This window comes from Nerophis lumbriciformis, linkage group LG28, assembly GCF_033978685.3.
Source record: "Nerophis lumbriciformis linkage group LG28, RoL_Nlum_v2.1, whole genome shotgun sequence".
In the NCBI taxonomy this organism is placed as follows: domain Eukaryota; kingdom Metazoa; phylum Chordata; class Actinopteri; order Syngnathiformes; family Syngnathidae; genus Nerophis; species Nerophis lumbriciformis.
In genome coordinates, this window is record NC_084575.2 from 25,196,496 (window position 1) to 25,217,484 (window position 20,989).

General features: G+C 37.8%; 1 protein-coding gene across 3 annotated transcripts in view; it reads right to left on the bottom strand.

Annotated features, from left to right (window-relative positions):
* shq1 (SHQ1, H/ACA ribonucleoprotein assembly factor) overlaps positions 1-20,989 on the bottom strand; it is a 95,106-nt gene that overhangs the window by 62,313 nt on the left and 11,804 nt on the right. For all 3 annotated transcript variants that reach the window (XM_061923952.1, XM_061923951.1, XM_061923953.1), the window contains exons 3-7: positions 18,939-19,003; positions 9,913-10,041; positions 9,624-9,784; positions 9,422-9,534; positions 9,252-9,349 (exon numbers count right to left, since the gene is read on the bottom strand). In XM_061923952.1, coding sequence (XP_061779936.1) covers positions 9,252-9,349; positions 9,422-9,534; positions 9,624-9,784; positions 9,913-10,041; positions 18,939-19,003 — 566 coding nt within the window. The remainder of the gene's footprint in view (positions 1-9,251; positions 9,350-9,421; positions 9,535-9,623; positions 9,785-9,912; positions 10,042-18,938; positions 19,004-20,989) is intronic.

Here is a 20,989-nt window from a genome sequence, read left to right on the forward strand (position 1 = left end):
CAATAACACATGTTTATTAAGCTGATCATATTGAATTTAGAATTTGCTAGTATTGTTATAAATCAGATGATGTATTAAATTTGTGGTATTCAGGGATTCCAGTGAGATAAAAAAAAAAATTGAGGAATTGAAAACTATAAGCTGGGAATCAAGGGGGGCATTTTTGGGGAAGTTAAATAGATTTTACCATTTTTAAGATGCTTTGGAAAGCATTTCCTACATAAATACGTCAATACAATTTAAAGAAAATAGCTCTAGGACTAACATTTTCATGTATGAAAATACCAATCTGACGTTCCAAATAAATTTGCATCTGATGTAGGATCAGATAGGAGAATGTTGTGGTTTGTGCAGCCCTTTGAGACATTTGTGATTAAGGGCTATATACATACCATTTGATTGATTAATTGATTTAAGAATTCTGATTACAAATATTGTAATTGCCATCCATCCATCCATTTTCTACCGCTTGTCCCTTTTGGGGTCGCGGGGGGTGCTGGAGCCTATCTCAGCTGCATTCGGGTGGAAGACGGGGTACACCCTGGACAAGTCGCCACCTCATCACAGTGCCAACAGAGATAGACAACATTCACATTCACACTCACATTCACACACTAGGGCCAATTTAGTGTTGCCAATCAACCTATCCCCAGGTGCATGTTTTTGGAGATGGGAGGAAGCCGGAGTACCCGGAGGGAACCCACAAACTCCACACAGAAAGATCCCGAGCCCTGGTTTGAACTCAGGACTACTCAGGACCTTCGTATTGTGAGGCACATGCACTAACCCCTGTTCTACCGTATTGTAATTGTAAAAACTAACATTTTTGTTGAACTAGTGAGTTACCTGGTAAAGTCATGATTGTGAAACTGCATTCATGATGTCTGCTGCAAGTTTGTTTTCTTGTTTAATTATAACATTAAGCTTTTATTACATGTAATCATAATAAATTCATGATTATACTTAATAGTGCTTTTTAAGCAACTTTGGCCATGCAGTACTAAATCTAGTACAAATCAGTGGGTTTAGTATTGTAAGTCATGTTTGAAATCATGAGACATAATATCTACTGGTCAACATCAATATGCCATATTATTATTTAGAGTAGTAACCTATGAAAATGACTCACCAGGCAGTGCGTAATTTTCTTAATCTTTTTTTCTCTGCTTGTTTGCTTCCCTTGCTATGCTGTTTCAATGGCAACCAACCTTTGCCACCATAGTTGATCACTTTCCCATCGCAAAGACTGCAAAGTGCTCTCCCCGGATCTTTGTGCTTGGAAATTAATTCTGAAAGCAGGCATCCGTTGACTTTTTTCTAAACACGACCAATTCCAAGAATTCTTTATCCCCACAACCAACCGAGACACCGTTCCCCAATATGTTGAAAAAGTAGTGAGCTCGCCAATGCAAGTAATTACGAAAAACTTCAAGTTATTTCAAAACAAAATCACAAGAAATAAGCTCCGCTTCTTCCTACTCCTTTTTGGACATGCTGTAATCAAACAACTTGAAATATGTATATGCATATGCATGTTCAAAATAAACTGAAACTGACTGACTAAACAATATTTATTAATCTTACACTATGATATTAACACGTTTAAAGGGGAACATTATCACAATTTCAGAATGGTTAAAACCATTAAAAATCAGTTCCCAGTGGCTTATTATATTTTTCGAAGTTTTTTTCAAACTTTTACCCATCACGCAATATCCCTAAAAAAAGCTTCAAAGTGCCTGATTTTGACCATCGTTATAAACACCCGTCCATTTTCCTGTGACGTCACATAGTGAAGCCAACACAAACAAACATGGCGGAAAGAACAGCAAGCTATAGCGACATTAGCTAGGATTCAGACTCGGATTTCAGCGGCTTAAGCGATTCAACAGATTACGCATGTATTGAAACGGATGGTTGTAGTGTGGAGGCAGGTAGCGAAAATGAAATTGAAGAAGAAACTGAAGCTATTGAGCCATATCGGTTTGAACCGTATGCAAGCGAAACCGACGAAAACGACACGACAGTCAGCGGCACGGGAGAAAGCGAGGACAAATTCGGCGATCGCCTTCTAACCAACGATTGGTATGTGTTTGTTTGGCATTAAAGGAAACTAACAAATATGAACTAGGTTTACAGCATATGAAATACATTTGGTAACAACATGCACTTTGAGAGTGCAGACAGCCCAATTTTCATCAATTAATATATTCTGGAGACATACCCTCATCCGCGCTCTTTTCTTGAAAGCTGATCTGTCCAGTTTTGGAGTTGATGTCAGCAGGCCAGGGAAGCTAGGGTCGATAGGGGGTTTAGCTCGCTCGTCTGCGGGAACAAACTGCCGCCATTGCTTGCCGTGCTACCGAGGCCCTTTGTCCCTGAATTGCTCACACACTCCGGCAGATTCAATGGGGGTCTGGCGGCAGATTTCTTTGACTTTATCGTTGGAAATGCATCTGCTTTGAGTGTCGCAGGATATCCACACATTCTTGCCATCTCTGTCGTAGCATAGCTTTCGTCGGTAAAGTGTGCGGAACAAACGTCCAATTTCTTGCCACTTTCGCATCTTTGGGCCACTGGTGCAACTTGAATCCGTCCCTGTTCGTGTTGTTACACCCTCCGACAACACACCGACGAGGCATGATGTCTCCAAGGTATGGAAAACAGTCGAAAAAACGGAAAATAACAGAGCTGATTTGACTCTGTGTTTGAGAAAATGGCGGATTGCTTCCCGATGTGACGCCACGTTGTGACGTCATCGCTCCAAGAGCGAATATTAGAAAGGCGTTTAATTCGCCAAAATTCACCCATTTAGAGTTCGGAAATCGGTTAAAAAAATATATGGTCTTTTTTCTGCAACATCAAGGTATATATTGACGCTTACATAGGTCTGGTGATAATGTTCCCCTTTAGGCACACAAGTACCTAAACATGCGAAGATGTTAAAGACACGGTTGCTAGCAAAAACACAGCAAAGCCGAGGCTATTTTTGTTTCTTCTGGCCTATTACGCCGAATGAGCTGGCAGATTGATCCCAACTCTGTAAATTAAGAGTTGCTGAAATTGTGCGTACCCGGTAGCATTCAAGGAAATGTTCAATGTTTTTTCTTGATTGGTTTTCAGAATTGTATAATGCTTTCACTAAATGATTTCTGAACCGATATAAGTGTGAGACTTCTGAGAAAATGTCAACTTAAAACGAAACATATACAGCCGTGGTCAAAAGTTTACATACTCTTGTAAAGAACATAATGTCATGGCTGTCTTGAGTTTCCAATAATTTCTACATATCTTATTTTTTTGTGATAGAGTGATTGGAGCACATACTTGGTTGTCACAAAAAACATTCATGAAGTGCGGTTTTTCACGTCCAAGCATTTCTGAATGTCAACAGAAGCAACCGACACCACACAAAACACACTGTATTTTTGTAAGAACGACGACACTTGCACAAACTCTCACCCTACAACAATACGTCACTTCCACATCCTTGCCCCGGAAGTCCCACTCACCAGTCAAATCCATTGGCTAGAACACCGTAGCCAGTCGCTACACCACGAACGCAACCTGACTGTAACAATATGTATTGTTTCATTGGTTTTATAAAGACTAGGGGTGTAACGGTACGTGTATTTGTATTGAACCGTTTCGGTGCGGGGGTGTCGGTTCGGTTCGGAGGTGTACCGAACAAGTTTCCACACGGACCTATTAAGTAGCGTAACGCACGTTGTGCAAACAATGCACACCGAGGCACAACACACGGCATGCTAGCAGCTAACGGGCTACGATAGACTGACCATACGTCCTCTTTTCACCGGACATGTCCTCTTTTGCGCAGGTGTCAGGGCGGAGTTTCTTAAATGCCTCAAATGTCCGGCATTTTGAGTTAGGGTTAGAGTTATGATAAACGTGCATGCGTCGCCAGGCTCTGCTTTTTATCCATAGATTTATCAGATTAAATTTTTTATTATCTCTAGCAGGGGTGTCAAAAGTGTGCCCCGGAGCCCATTTGCGGCCCACAGCTAATGTTTTAAAGGCCCACGGCACATTCCAAAAATACTATTAAAATAAACAAAAACATAACAAAAGTGAAATAAAAAAGCTTAAAGGTTAAATGTAATTTAGAAAAAGTTGCAATGTTGACTAATAAAACAAAGGCATTTTTTTTTCTTTCAAACTGTCATTGCTCAAAACATAATATTGAATCAAAATCAATGTTATTATGAATTATTGACCTATTCAAGGTTCGGATTACTTCACATCAAATATTCCAGTAAGAAAAATATTTTTGGTGGAAGATTTTGCAAATTTGGTAAATAAATAACCGAAAAATGTATATTTTGTTGTTTTCTTACTGTACCGAAAATGAACCGAATCGTGACCTCCAAACCGAGGTACGTACCGAACCAAAATTCTTGTGTACCGTTACACCCCTAATAAAGACATTTAAAAAAATTACCAATTTGGCTAAAGAAAGGGGGAATTACGCCAAATAGTGGGCATCTGGGATCCCTTGGGTATTTAATGCTACTGTATATAGACTATTTTTAACAAAATAAATTGGCTAGTGCACAATAACTGAACAAAAACAAAAACTATTATTGGCACCCATTTAAATCATTTGGGTTTTGCTCTCAAAGCTTTTATGTATCCAGACACTAACTCCCTGAGTTTGTTAACAATATCAAAACAAACAAATGTGTAGTTTGTAATAACAACAACAGGAAAAATGTTGATTTAATCACTTCAGTATCGTTTATATATGGACTACACTCGTTACATTGAAGATTCAGCAGTTAACCTCTTGTGTCGTCCTGCTAAGTATGTGCATGTGTGTGTGTGTGTGTGTGTGTGTGTGTGTGTGTGTGTGTGTGTGTAGCATGCTCAGCCGTTCATTTTTCTCTAGTCCATCGGCGATAATGACACTTGGAAGAAACTTAAGTTTATTATTCGCCATGGTGATGACGACTCGAATCTTAGAAGCGGTTTTGGCATTGTAGCTTGACGACGCGTTCCTTACAACTTGCTCTCAAATTTGAGTCGGTGTTCTGGCAAGTCATGCAACTCCTGAGTGTATGAAACAAGGCACATGGAAATGTGTCTCCTTGAGTGTGCATCACTTTTGAATTAATCTTACACGGGAGTACAATCATTAGCCATGTAAACACTGGGAAACAACTGCAGTAAGGATCGACATATGACATGCAACACAATGAACTAAAATGTCATGGAAAGACATTTATTTCTATAATTCAATCAAGACAAGAAAAACGGTCACTAATCAATATTCCAAACCTTTGTTATAGTTCGGATATAGAGCTCATTAAAACTCAATTTCAATTAGCATGTACAGTATAAATTGTATAGTAAATTAGTTTACCTTTTTTAATTCAATTTGTGAAATAAATTATATCCAATGCATTCCAATTAATTGCGATGTGCTAATACACTTAACACAATTGTGTCCTTTTCCTTGCTATTGTTGGTGTTTTGCTTAAATCTCAAATCAATACATGCTAATATGTTTTAGGGTGGCCACACAAAACTGTCATCTAAGGTAAATACATAATTAATTCACTAAGTTCAGTTTAAGTTACTTTACTGTACAATAACCATGGTATCGAATATGTATCACATTGGTTTACTAACAGTTGAAACCAATTGACATAACATTCAATTTTTTTTGCATGAGACAAACACTAAAGTCATCAATATGCCCCCGAAATCTGATAACGAGCGGTTAGTCAACACTTATGTTCCTTAAACTCAGCTGAGCCTCTTGCTATTCAAACTGTCAATCAAGTCATTAGGTGTAATCCAGGGCATTTATCTCCGCTTGGGTTACCAAATTGAGCGACTCGGTCTAGAATGCAGAATGAGCCTTGAGCTAACAGGGCTACGAGGGACCATAATGGTCATTTGAGTTTACCTCAAGACTGCAGATAATGGGTTTAAATTACTGACTGGGAGCTGTCCATCAGTGTTGACTTTATGAAGAACTGGAGGAGAAGTGAATGCAGAGTTGTGGGGGGGAATCTGACACATCTGGAATCGCAACATCCTATGATAATCTAAATCCTCTCTCATCACTACATCCAAGCTGTGATTTTGAGCATAAACCATGCTGGAATTAGCAGGCTGTGAAACTAGCTGGATGGCAAAATTAAATACGCTCTTAGTTGTGGCTGAGGCATTCACAAGCGATCGCGCCAGTGCAAAACGCTGAATTAAAGAAATTAAAAGTCGGGATCCTCTTGCTATCGCAAGCTCATATCTCAGTCTAAGCTGCTGAGCGATTGATTTTTAGAACGATGAGGAGCAATTATAAAAGCACTTCTACCTTTTGAATAAAAGCAGCATACAGAAAATCTATAATCCTTTTTGGCGCTGTCACGGTAAGACTGCCGGGATGTGTTTCTTTAAACATGCCAGAAGGCAACAGAGTGCACTAGTGATTGAGTGAGGTCCAAGTTCAATCTCTCATAAAAGGCAAGTCACTGCTGCTAAAGTGCCCTAGGGCAGTGTAGCTTTATAGCAGACAAGCTGAGCTTTGACCCTCCTCAAGAGGAAGATCGCAAAAAGACTGATATGTCCTTTGGGCATTAATCTATTGCCTGAGAACAATGCCAGCACTCTGTTGAAACAACCCCCCTACTTGTGAAATCCAGATCAGAAAGACATTTTTCAGTGTAGTGCAAAAAAACTGAGCAGCACTAGTTTGTACTATGTGATTTGGCTGAAAGAGAATCAACCAACAAAGCCTGAACTTGAATGCCCTCTCGGTTATCTGCTAACTCATGCCACCTTCTGGTAGCCTTCAGACACCACGAGCAAGAAATGTACTGATTACTTGGGGAAAAAACAAACCATAAATGACCCAAGGGCCCATAAAAAATTCAAGACATAATAATAACCTTATGTAAACAAAAGTCTATTCTAAACTGCAGTACCTTCTTACTAAATGAACTACTTTGTAGACAGTAACTTGTTCATTTATAACACTATACAAACAATGTAAAACAGACTCACTGAGCATTCAAAGCATGTTCTCATGGGGAATAATTAACGCCGTTAAGAGATGAGCTTAAAGAAGGCGTTTGCTGTAATATGGTTGAGAACAACTGAATCAGTTAGTAGTGTCTTTGTCACGTGTAAAAGCTAACTCGCTTTGAGTGTTGGACTGTGCCGAGCTTCTATGTGATACACACAGCGAGAGAATGAACTTATAGCAGGTCCTTCAAGACATTAACCCTGTTTCAGAACTGTTAAGACAAGATATATTGATGGAGACCATCAGTAATTTTCTCTAGTTCAGTAGTTCTCTTTTTTTCACAACGTTTCACCTCAGAAAACACTTGGCTGTCTAAGTACCACTGTAATGATCACAATTAAAATACAGTCACATAGTAGGTGTAAGGATTCATTTAAAACAAGGCAGAGGTTTTATTTAACAAGTACCATATTTTCCGGACTATAGAGCGCACTGGTATAGAAGTCACACCCATTAATTTTAGAAGAAAAAAAATGTTTTTCCATATATTAGCAGCACCGGACTATAATCTGCAGATATACAGGTTGCGAAATGAGATACGTACACAGTAAGATTTTGTAATATATATAAACAAACCTGTATTATTTGTATTAACATATGTTTTCTTATATTATATCGTTTTGCTCTATTTTTCAAATGTTGCTGTTTATTGTAAAATGTAACATGCTGCACTATATTCTGCCCTCCCCGAATGTTGGAATTTAGTTTGCTATGATATTACGGACCGTAGATGGTGAAATCCCTAAATTCCTTTCAATAGCTCGTTGAGAAATGTTCTTAAACTGTTCGACAATTTGCTGACGCATTTGTTCACAATGTGGTGACCCTCTCCCCATCCTTGTTTGTGAATAACTGAGCATTTCATGAAAGCTGCTTTTATACCCAATCATGGCACCCACCTGTTCCCAATTAGCCTGTTCACCTATGGGATGTTTCAAATAAGTGTTTGATGAGCATTCCTCAACTTTGTCAGTCTTTTTTTTTGCCACATGTGCTTTTTTGAAACATGTTGCAGGCATGAAATTCCAAATGAGCTAATATTTGCAAAAAATTTAGTTTACCAGTTTGAACATTAAGTATCTTGTCTTTGCAGTGTATTCAATTAAATATAGGTTGAAAAGGATTTGCAAATCCTTGTATTTTGTTTTTATTTACGATTTACATAACGTGCCAACTTCACTGGTTTTGGGTTTTGTACAACAAGCAAGCTCATTGACAGGCTAACAAAAGTTAGCAGGGCAAATCACAGGGCACATATATAGACAATCAATCACACTCACATTCATACCTATGGACAATTGAGAGTCTCCAATTAACCTAACATGCATATTTTTGGAATGTAGAAGGAAGCCGCAGTACCTGATCAAAACCCACACATGCAGTGTAAAATCATGCAAACTCCACAAAGAGATGTCCAAACGGAAGTTCAAAGATGCACCGCCGATAGTAATGTCAAAATTAGGGTAGCTTTCACAGACTTGAACAGAAAATGCATTAATTCACTTGAAATATGTTATTGAACTTTTTTTCTCTTGTTACTTTTGCCGAGTGCCAACTCCGATATTACTTGGGCTGCAACGATTAAATTCGATTAGAAAAAAGCTTTTATTTTATTCTGTTGCTTTTATTAATTGTCTAATAAGTGTAATTAATAAAAATTGATGACATTCTAACCGCATTAAGTGCCCATAACTTTAAATAGGTGGACATAGTTTCTGCACATGCTGCAATAGAGCGCACATGAGGTGTGAAAGTGTTGTGATCTGTGTGGCGGCGAACAGCGGAGATTTTTCTTTAATAACTAATATTTTTATTAATGCACCTATGTTAAAAGTGACATTTTAATGTTGAAGATGTGCATTTATAAGAAAATATTAAGGAAGGTTTAATTAAGGAAAGGTTATGGCAAGCAGAAAAATCTGTTTTTTCCCAACTATTTTCACAACAATACGCATTAAGGCAAGAAAGTGTGTTTAATCTGATTAATCGAAAAAAAACTAATCGATGGATTACTCGAATACTACAATAATCGATAGCTGCAGCCCTAATTATTAACGTTCTGTTGAAGGCAGAACTTTGTTCTGTCATTTTTTGTCATCAGTTTATATGCACGTTTGCATATTATGTACTGCACAGCTGCAGTCACAATAAGACAATACAGATAAAAAAAACATTGGTTAATAACTCATAACATACATACCAGCCTCTCCTTCATGCTCAGGTGAAGGACGACATTTTGTCCACCATGGTTTGAATTTCAGCAGTCTCTTTATCTCATCATCTTCAAAAAGATCTGCTCTGCATATGACACAAAAAGTTTCAGTCTACAACATAACAGAAAAAAAACCCTGATTGCTTAAATACACTCACAGGTAGTGATCGGGAGAGAAGGCAGAGGCCTCTGCATTGAGACGCTCTTGCCTCCTCTTGGCTAATGTGGTTCCATCTGGGTCCTTGACATCGATCACATCGCTGAGTTCTTCCTGTCAACACATAAATTTAACAGCATCTCTATTTTACCTGCATAGCTCTATTCCACTTTGACAAGGATGTCTTTATTCATGGCTCTTACCTGTAACCTAGCAAACACTCCAGACCTCTGATTGCCAAAGCCATATTTCTGCATGCTTCTTAGCTCCTCTTCAGATCTCTCTTTGTAAACCTCCTGCTCAACCTGCCAGTCAAAGTCTTCTTCATCTTCCCCTTCATTAGTGCCCGCACTTTCACCGCAATCTGTGGAAAAATCAAACATGCATTCAGGGCTTTGAGCTACTTCAAAAAACAAATTCTCCTCATCTCTTTAGAAAAACGAGTGCTCTATCTGTGAGTTGACGAGTACAGATGATGAAGATCTGACATACCTGGACTGATGTCCTCTAAAAGAGGCTTTGCTGAGCGGGAACCTTTGGGAGCGAGGAGACTCGTCAACATCTGGAGGCCTTCAAAGTGTTCTCCAGATGTTTCTTTGGGGATCTGCACAGTAAAGAGACCTGCAAAAAGATATAAATACTGTAGACATTGTGTATATTTCCTGAACTGTAAATTAAAGAAACTTTTTTTAATTTTATTTGCTATTATACGTATACTATACTTATATACCGTACACACATGGTGCCTGCTCGATGTTCGAATATGAAAATACACATCTCAGTCATAATGTAAAAAAGTTCCTATTTTTTTGGTTACATGCACTATTACAGATGGAGAAGCCCTATTGGTAAAAACACCTGTTTGAAGCGTACATGTTGTACTGGATTGTCCTCCTAATGAAGGCTGGATGGCTGAAACAGGTTGAGGCCATTAAGAGATCCCGTAAATAACAAAAGACATTTCTACAGCCTAAGAGAATACATTGGTGTTTTGAAGATTTATTTATTTTTCGAAGCCAATTTCAGAAAACAACTCTCGAAGCAAGGCATTCCGAATTCAGGCCACATTGTGACGTTAAAAGTAATTTACAGAAGACCGCTCTCCTATGGACTTTATTTACTCCTGGCCTGGAAACTTCCAAATTCCATTAATCTATTTGTGGCTGGGATGTAACTGTCAACGTTATAATGATAATTTGCGATACAATTCCCGACAGTTAGTTATATCGTCTAATTTTTTAAAGGGGAACATTATCACCAGACCTATGTAAGCGTCAATATATACCTTGATGTTGCAGAAAAAAGACCATATATTTTTTTGACCGATTTCCGAACTCTAAATGAGTGAATTTTGGCGAATTAAACGCCTTTCTAATATTTGCTCTCGGAGCGATGACGTCACAACGGGAAGCAATCCGCCATTTTCTCAAACACAGAGTCAAATCAGCTCTGTTATTTTCCGTTTTTTCGACTGTTTTCCGTACCTTGGAGACATCATGCCTCGTCGGTGTGTTGTCAGAGGGTGTAACAACACGAACAGGGACGGATTCAAGTTGCACCAGTGGCCCAAAAATGCGAAAGTGGCAAGAAATTGGACGTTTGTTCCGCACACTTTACCGACGAAAGCTATGCTACGACAGAGATGGCAAGAATGTGTGGATATCCTGCGACGCTCAAAGCAGATGCATTTCCAACGATAAAGTCAAAGAAATCTGCCGCCAGACCCCCATTGAATCTGCCGGAGTGTGTGAGTAATTCAGGGACAAAGGACCTCGGTAGCACGGCAAACAATGGCGGCAGATTGTTCCCGCAGACGAGCGAGCTAAACCCCCTGGATGTCTTGGCTCACACCGTCCCTTATGCCACCGAAGATGATCAAGAGAAGAATATCGACCCTAGCTTCCCTGGCCTGCTGACATCAACTCCAAAACTGGACAGATCAGCTTTCAGGAAAAGAGCGCGGATGAGGGTATGTCTCCAGAATATATTAATTGATGAAAATTGGGCTGTCTGCACTCTCAAAGTGCATGTTGTTGCCAAATGTATTACATATGCTGTAAACTTAGTTCATAGTTGTTAGTTTCCTTTAATGCCAAACAAACACATACCAATCGTTGGTTAGAAGGCGATCGCCGAATTCGTCCTCGCTTTCTCCCGTGTCGCTGGCTGTTGTGTCGTTTTCGTCGTTTTCGCTTGCATACGGTTCAAACCGATATGGCTCAATAGCTTCAGTTTCTTCTTCAATTTCGTTTTCGCTACCTGCCTCCACACTACAACCATCCGTTTCAATACATTCGTAATTTGTTGAATCGCTTAAGCCGCTGAAATCCGAGTCTGAATATGAGCTAATGTAGCTATAGCTTGCTGTTCTTTCCGCCATGTTTGTTTGTGTTGGCTTCACTATGTGACGTCACAGGAAAATGGACGAGTGTTTATAACGATGGTTAAAATCAGGCACTTTGAAGCTTTTTTTTAGGGATATTGCGTGATGGGTAAAATTTTGAAAAAAACTTCGAAAAATATAATAAGCCACTGGGAACTGATTTTTAATGGTTTTAACCATTCTGAAATTGTGATAATGTTCCCCTTTAATTACCGAAACCCCGTCATTTACAATTTGATGTGTTGCTGCCTGTGAGAACCATTCAATGTTTTTACGGGAAACCCTTATTCATTCATTTTCAGTCATTTTTTATTTTTCTCCTTCATTGATGTGCATCTTTGATCGATAGACAATTATACCTCAATTATACAATTATACATTTACACACCAATGCCTGAGAAGGAGCAGGATGAAGAAAAATCTTATATTTTCCTGCCCCCTTCAACATAATACTTAGTCTTACTTAATGAATATCATACAAACCAACAAATACATCCAAATATAATGAAAACAAACAAAAAACACAACAAGTGCAAAACTTCATGAAGTACAAACCGAACAAAAAAAAGTAATGTACACCTCACGGAATAATACAAAACAAATACAAAACCAGACAAAAAAATAAGTAAAATAATAAATATAAAGCAAAATGTGAACACTTATGGCTGTCCATATGATCTTATTGTTCTGTCTTTATATATTATTTATCTGATTTTGAAACCCTTTACTATTAACGGTCTCCCGATACAACATTTTAACTTTCCGATGCAATATCGGCCAATAAATTTATTAATCCGATAGAATATCAACACAGACTATGAATCATTTTATCATTTTGTAGTGTCGAATGGTAGAAAAGGCCTGATCAAGTGAAATTATTACTCAAAACAGAGAACTACTGTAGGTGTGAAAAACATTAACGTATATATATTAACCGTCTGGAATGGACTTAAGCCGTTTTTAAGTTGAAGTGAAGTAATTGTTTTTTTAGCAACAAAACACAATAATTCATTCAATTAAGCTCATGACACAGTACATTTAATGATGCAGACATGTTTGTCACTGGACACTTTTTTTTTTTTTTTCAATTACGCTTCTCCCTTGCCTAATATGCAACAACTCCTTTTCGGACATGCTGAAAAGAGAAACTGGAAATTGTGATGTATCATGTTGTAATTGTGTGCATGTTAAAAATAAACTCAAACTATAATTATTTGATACTTGTTCACATTGACAAATGTGGTGTTTTGGACTGCAATATTGTTCAATTAAAGCAGGGCTTCTCAATTATTTTCTGTTACGAACCCCCTCGAAAGAAGAATACATTTCCTTCCACCCCCAGCAACTATAAATAATTTTGTGTATACATGTGTTATGAGTACACCTATGCACAACATTGTATCCTTAACATTCAAGTAAACAAAGATAAATATACAGTAAATCCACTTACAACAAATTACTTTGACATTGTTTTTTAGTCTGTAAAAGAAAAGACTTAAAGTGCATTAATTAGCCTGAAATTAAAAAAAAATGTTAATCCTTATTCAAACTATTAACCTGTTTTGACCAACTTCAGTCATTTGATACTGAACATTAAAATTAAATAAACAAAAAAATAGTGCATTGAAATGGATCAGCAACATTAGCTCGGGAGCCCATTATATAAAATGAATAAAACACTTTGTGCTGATTTTTATTTTTAAAATAAAAAAGAGGTGACCCCAAAAGGGACAAGCGGTAGAAAATGGATGGACGGATGGAATTTAAGATTAATGGGTACAATGATGGGTTTAAAGCATGATACTGATAAAGCATGTTCCCAGGGGTCACTATTTTAATCAGTAAAAAAATGCATAGCATGTCTCCTTAAAAAATTCTATACAACAAGTGCTTATTAATTATCTATATTAGAGATTCTCAAACTGTGGTATGTGTACCAATAGCGGTATGCGGGCTCCATCTAGTGGTATGCTAAAGAATCGCTTGATTAAAGTACGGTGTTTTGTTTTCCTACATTCAAACAGTGTTACTGTTCAAACTGTGTGGCCAAAATATTAACTATACCTGTTAAATAAAACCTCTGCCTTGTTTTTAATTAATACTTAGGCCTACTACGTTACTGTATTTCAATGTTGGTCATTATGGTGGTACTTTGATAGCCAAGTGTTTTCTGAGGTGGCACTTGGAGAAAAAAGTTTGACAACCACTGTGCTAAAACATTAATAACCCTATGACTAAGTAGCTTTTTGTGAGTCTGAACAAAACACTCAGATTTATGAGCAGATGTTGCAGGATTATTTAGATACAGCATGTCAACTGGAGCCATGCTGACAGACGGCAAACGTGTCAGCCTCCATTTATTCGAAGTACTTACGCGGACCTCAAACGCAGATCAAAGTGCCAGACTGTATTGTATAGACAGAGAGAACATGGTGCCAATAACACCATTAACATGTTTTGTTTGCTCATGTAATATGTTCAAAAGAAAAACCCCACAAGTTCCTCATCACAGTCACTGTCAATCAATCAATCAATCAATGTTTATTTATATAGCCCTAAATCACAAGTGTCTCAAAGGGCTGCACAAGCCACAACGACATCCTCGGTACAAAGCCCACATAAGGGCAAGGAAAAACTCACCCCAGTGGGACGTCGATGTGATGATATATTACAGCCAGGCACCATGCAGTTTATAATCATTTATTCCAGTGGTCTTTTAAATGGGATGAACAAGCATTACAAACATTTTAATTTGGCTTGCTTGATTGATAGAAAATGCAAACTAAAAGAGGCCCAGAAGAGCACTTCTCGTTCACAGCTCCTCGGTACATGACTCAGCGTCTTGCAGCTGAAACTATCCGGAGTACCAATATCCCTCTGCAGGTCTAAAAGTAACACCTTAATAGTGTTTCTGTCACATATGGCCTCTTTGGGACTGCACAACAAGGGGTGATACTTCTGTGGCCTCTGCGCAGCTTTTTGTACATTTTTGGATCTGCCTTGGAGAGCCATGGCAATGTCTGCACCGGAGACCAGTTGCTGGCTCTCTCTCACACAGGAGTCCGCGTGGAGAGACAGAAGAAGTTGCGGAGGAAGAGACGGGGCTGCGGAGCTAGCGTTGGGCGTTGGGATGGACGAGCTTCACGGAGCCCTGGCTGAACGAGCATGTATCGAAAAACTCTTCGGTCTACCTGGACGATCATCCGCGCAGACTGGACATTGGTCGAGAGCTGGTGGGCAGCCTAAGACAAAGCATAGCATTTGTTGGGTCTGTTCCTGTCTCTGGCCATGCTGCCCCCGAGCAGACAATGGTGAGTAGCACCGCTGAGGCCCCGTCAGTGTATACGGATGTTAAATTTGTGTTTTTGTTTTGTTTCTCCATGCATGGTGCAATCGGATGTGCGCAACATGTATTATTTATTGCAATTTTTTTTGTTATTCGTTGTGTTTATTCTTGTAAATGTATGTATAAATAGCCCCTTTGAAGTGGCAGCTGGTTGCATCAGCTCTGTGGTCCTTTAACGTCTTTTATGTATTTTGCGTTATGCTCGTTTTCATACTAAGATAGCACCCCGGAGGTCTTGTCTTTGTTGCATTTTTCTTTGTTTCTTGCATTGAACAAGTCAAACTCCTTATTTGTTATACATACTTGGCCAATAAATCTGTTTCTGATATAATGGTTTGTTTAAGATGTGCATAGGAGTACCTTAAGATCCACTTGAGACACACATTATAAACAACAATCACCCACAATATTTTTGGAAATAAACTTAATTGTTTGTGTAGCTGCTATTTAGCACCACCAGCAACATTTGGCTCCACTGCATTTTAAATGAGTAATAAGTCGAAAAACAACTAAAAGCAACAAACTCACATTTAAGGGGAGATATGTCTTAAAAAGTGTCTCTCAGTGCATACACTAGATTTATAGTTAAATTGTCTTTTCTTCTTCTGTTTTGATAAATGCGTGAAATGGTTGATGGAAATGTAGTGTATCGACTTTTTTTTAGTTACTAGGTAAAGTTACTACACTTTAATTCATCCACTTGTGTACTGGAATGGACACAAAATCCAGGATGAGGATGTCTACACTGCAAAAACTGAAATCTAAGTAAGATTAAATATCTCAAATAAGAGTGATATTTGCTTATTTTCTGTCTAATAAGATAATTCTTCTCACTAAGCAGATTTTATGTTAGAGTGGTTTACTTGTTTTAAGGGTTTTGGTCCTAAATTATCTCAGTAAGATATTACAGATTGTAGCTGAGATTTTATGACCTATTTTGAGTAAAACATGCTTGAAACTAGAATATCAACTGATGCAAAGCTGTGTCATCAACACTCACAAGTATAAAACTACTTTTTTAAAGTAATAATTTCTTACTTCAAGCATGAAAAAAAATAATCATGATACAGAGCGCATATCATTATGTCAAGATAATGGCACTAGCATTTACTTAATTAAAGAATATGTTTCAACATATTGAGCAAAAAGGTCAAATTATTTTTTTCTATCAAGAAAAGTGCACTTGTTATTAGTGAGAATATACTTATTTTAAGGTATTTTGGGGTCCACTGAGGTTAGCTAATTTTACTTGGTTTGGAAAGTCTTGACAAGTCGAATTTTCTTGTTCTATTGGCAGATAATGTTGCTTAGTTCAAATAAAATACCCCGAATTTATTTTTATTTTTTTCTTGTTTTTGAACACTGACTTTTTGCAGTGTACTGGGATATATTGTGGTTGTCTACTGGCAAGCATATGAAGTCTATCGAGGAAGCCTGTGACCAAAAGCCCTCATGTTCATCCTACATTCACAGTGTCCTTAACTCCCCAGAATGGTCCTTAGGCCATGCCCACACAAACAAGGATACCTTGCCAAACACATCCAAGTGTAGTTTCAAAACAGTGTATGTCTACACACAAACGCACACTAACAAGCAGCCCGGGATACATCATCCAGGTTTTTTTAAGTGCCTTAAAGTACGGTCGTGTGCGGCTGCACAAAATAAAACTGACTCTTGCGGAACTATCCATCCATCCATTTTTTATCTCTGTATCCATTTCGGGGTTGTGGGGGTCTGGAGCCTATTCCCCTATTCCAGTTGCACTTGGAATGCATTATAACATAAGCGCATACTCCCAAGGAGGCCAGGATACAGCATGCTTTGTTTTTTATAAAGCGCTCGCTGAGGAAATCAAGAAGGGTGGAAGAGTGCCACATCTTAGGACAGGGGTCGGCAACCCAAAACGTTGAAAGAGCCACATTGGACCAAAAATACAAAATAAAAATCTGTCTGGAGCCGCAAAAAATAAAAAGCCTTTTACAAGTGATATAACGAAGGCAACACATGATGTAAGTGTCTAGATTAGCCTACTATCAAAATGACTATGTGTCGTAGGCTGACACAAATCTTCGCTGACAGAAATTTTGACATCGGAAAACATTAATCAAATGCAGGCTTCTTAGAAGGAGAGATAATTCCTGGAAATTACTGGCTCAGAATGGCCAAAGGTATAGATGTGTGTGTCCAAGTTAAAGGAAATGGCGGGCTGTCTTCTTCTAATGGATTTATAACAATCTATGCAAGCTGAGTTACGTTTGCTGTGGTCTGGAACAACATGGCACACAAACAACTATCAGAAATGCAGCCAATATTACATACAGATAATGTGTCATGAGAAATGTAGATATAAATTAAACACACAGAGGACATAGGAAATTAAATGAGCTCAAATATACCTACAAGTGAGGCATAATGATGCAATACGTACAAAAAGCTAGCCTAAATAGCATGTTAGCATCGATTAGCTCGCAGTCATGACCAAATATGCTTGATAAGCGCTCCACGCAAGTCAACAACATCAACGAAGTTCCCCTTTGTGCATTCACGCACAGCATAAAACACTTGGTGGACAAAATGAGACAAAGAATGGGTGGCATAAAACACGTCTTTCTCTGGCATCGTTGAAGAAAGTTATACATGTAAACAAACTACGGTGAGTTCAAGGATCACCAAAATTAGTAGGACAAAACGGTGCTCGCCAAATACTCTCATCAGAGAAGCATGTTTAATAAAAACAATGGGATTTGTAACAATTAGGGAGGTTTGTGTCATGTTGTCCTCCTATAGAAACCCTATTAAAACAAAAAAACTGAAAAAGTTCCAGGGAGCCACTAGGGCGGCACTAAAGAGCCGCATGCGGCTCTGGAGCCGCAGGTTGCAGACCCCTGTCTTAGGAGATGACAACGACCAAGTGTCATGCACTCCACTCTAAGGAGTCTAAGAACGCACAAGTTTGCAGTGACCACTTCATTAAAAGATTTGTTTGATATATTTTTTATATACTTTACTCGTTTGGTGTTTCCAATTGAAATATTATTTTGATATTTTAACAAATAGAAAGTCTGGGTAAATGATACTTTATCAAGATAGGTACTTCTAGCTCACCCCCCTCTTGCTTATTTTGTACACAAATGTGTCCGTTTAAACCGTCTACACGCACATGCTGAGGACAGAGTTTTGAAACTCTTCACTCTGGCCAGCGTTTTCAAAAGTGTATGTTTTTAAGGACAAGTTTGCGCGTGGACAAGAGGCCAAAAGGCATAGGAACGTTTTTTAAGGTATCTGTGTTGGTGCCCACTGCGACATTGATGGGACTATTTTGAATACAATTACAATAAGGAACATGTCTTCGCAATTACTGCTTATCTGTCCATTGCTTACGTTTAAAAATAACTTTTGTTGACCTATTTCTAAAAAGGAAAAAAGAAAACAAAGAATGTATAATAAAATGTACTAAATGACAGAATAAAGGAGTAAATACTGACAGAAACATTGCATAATAAATGAACAAACATACAAAATAAGCCAGTAAATCAATGAGTGAATGAATGTAGCAACAAATTATAAAAGACACTGATTCCTCAAAATAGCATGTAAAAAACATATACTTGTACTGTTTCTTTAACTGACCCATGAGCACATTGCATAGCTTTAACTATTTAGTCCGTTCCATACTTTTACTCCACATATTGATATGCTAAAAGTTTTGAGTAATGCACGCATCCAAAAACTTATTTTTATGATTTATTAAAACTGAAGCTTTTTACATCCAGTTGTGTTTTTACATACCTTTATCAATGTCAAATGTGGCCTTTTCTCTTCCATCTTCGACTACTCTTCCCGGAAGTGTTAACCTAGAAAACATTGTGACAGACCTACATGAACATTTTTTAAATCAGCTTTTGTTCCTGATTAAAACTCCAAGCGCACTGGACCTACAGTGGATTGATTGAGTTTTAGCATCTTCAATTAAAAATCGATGTGGCCCCCCCACATCCCTCAAATTTTCTGTATGCTACATTCATTAATTGAGGAATGCATTTTTTAAACTAAACTGTGACAGTAACAGAGTGGGCTGGCTCAGGGTGGAGGACAGAGTAAAACAACTTGCACTGAGCCTAGTCTATAAAATCCGCTACACCTCCCTGATACAGAAGTACATGTCAAACTACTTCCTGACCGCCATAACCACAACACCAGAGGGAGCTCCACTAACCACGTTAAACCCAGATTCTGATCTAACAAAGGTCTTAACTCATTGTCCTTCTATGCCACATCAATATGGAATGCACTCCCAACAGGTGAAAAAGAAAGGGCATCTCTATCCTCCTTCAAAACCCCACTAAAAGAACACCTCCAGGCAACTTCAAACCTAAACTAGCACCCTCCCCCCACTACATTCCACCTCCACGGATTGTAAATAATCAAATGTAAATAATCAAATGTAGACACTTTTTCTTATACTTTCTGATCTCTCTCTCTATATCCACTACTTGCTGTACATATCCTATTAAGTCAGTCCTACACTGTTCAAATGTCCATTTCTCTGATGATACAATTGTTGATGACTGAAGTGTTGACACCAACCAAACCTAAACCACCCCCTCCATATCCCACAACCCGGATTGTAAATAATGTAAATAATTCAATGTATATACCCTGATGTTTATCTTGTGTGATGACTGTATTATGAAAATAGTATATATCTGTATCATGAATCAATTTAAGTGGACCCCGACTTGAACAAGTTGAAAAACTTATTCGGGTGTTACCATTTAGTGGTCAATTGTACAGAATATGTACTTCACTGTGCAATCTACTAATAAAAGTTTCAATCAATCAAGGTACAGTGCAGCCGGAAAGTATTCACAGAGCTTACCGTTTTACACATTTTATGTTACAGCCTTATATAAATTAATTTTTGTCCTCAAAATTCTACATACAATAATCCCCCCTCAATGACAAAGTGTGACATGGTTTTTTGTTATTTTGCATATTTATTAAAAATAAAAAACTACCAAAGTCAAAGTATTCACAGTATTTGCGCAATACTTTGTTGGTGCACTTTTGGTAGAAATGACATCCTCTTTTTGAATGAGAAAGCTTATCACACCTATCTTGGGATAATAATTTAAGTTGTGCCAATTTTCCGAAATTAACAAAAAAATTATAATTGGATTAAATGGGCATTTAAATGGTTACAATTAAAAATAATATTTGCTATTTTTATTTAGAACGGAATTTGATTGAAATATTTGCACAAAAAGAGTAGCAAAAAATATAAACCCAAAAATATTTTATACACTTTAAACACCCTAAAGTTTGGATAAATGGCTATAAAATGTGTTCAGAGAGTATCATTGATGTATAAAAAGTATTTAAAATGGCATTCATCCATTCATTTTCTATCAGTCGACCCTCTTGGCGTTGCGGTGGTGACTGGAGCCTATCCCAGCTGCATTTGAAAATATTAAAATTTAACGCGGGAAAAAAAAAAACTTTGAAAAAACAATTCAGGGTTTCTGCAGATATCAGCAAATCTATATAACGCTTTTTAATGCAACTTAAAAACAAATTTAATGCCCATGTCCGACTGAAGAATGTTATTAAATATAATCAAAACCATACAATTGTCTGTATGGACAAAATTGTAAGCACTTGACAATAATAATGTTGAATAGTTGAAAAGTTTACATTAACTATGGCCAAAATAAGCACTAATGTAATCATAGCAATTACCGTAATAACAATGCAAGTAACTCTTTCAAACGCAACAAACATTTTTCATTACTGCAGTATTTTGTACTATTGTAATTGGAAGGTTAATTATCCTAAATCAG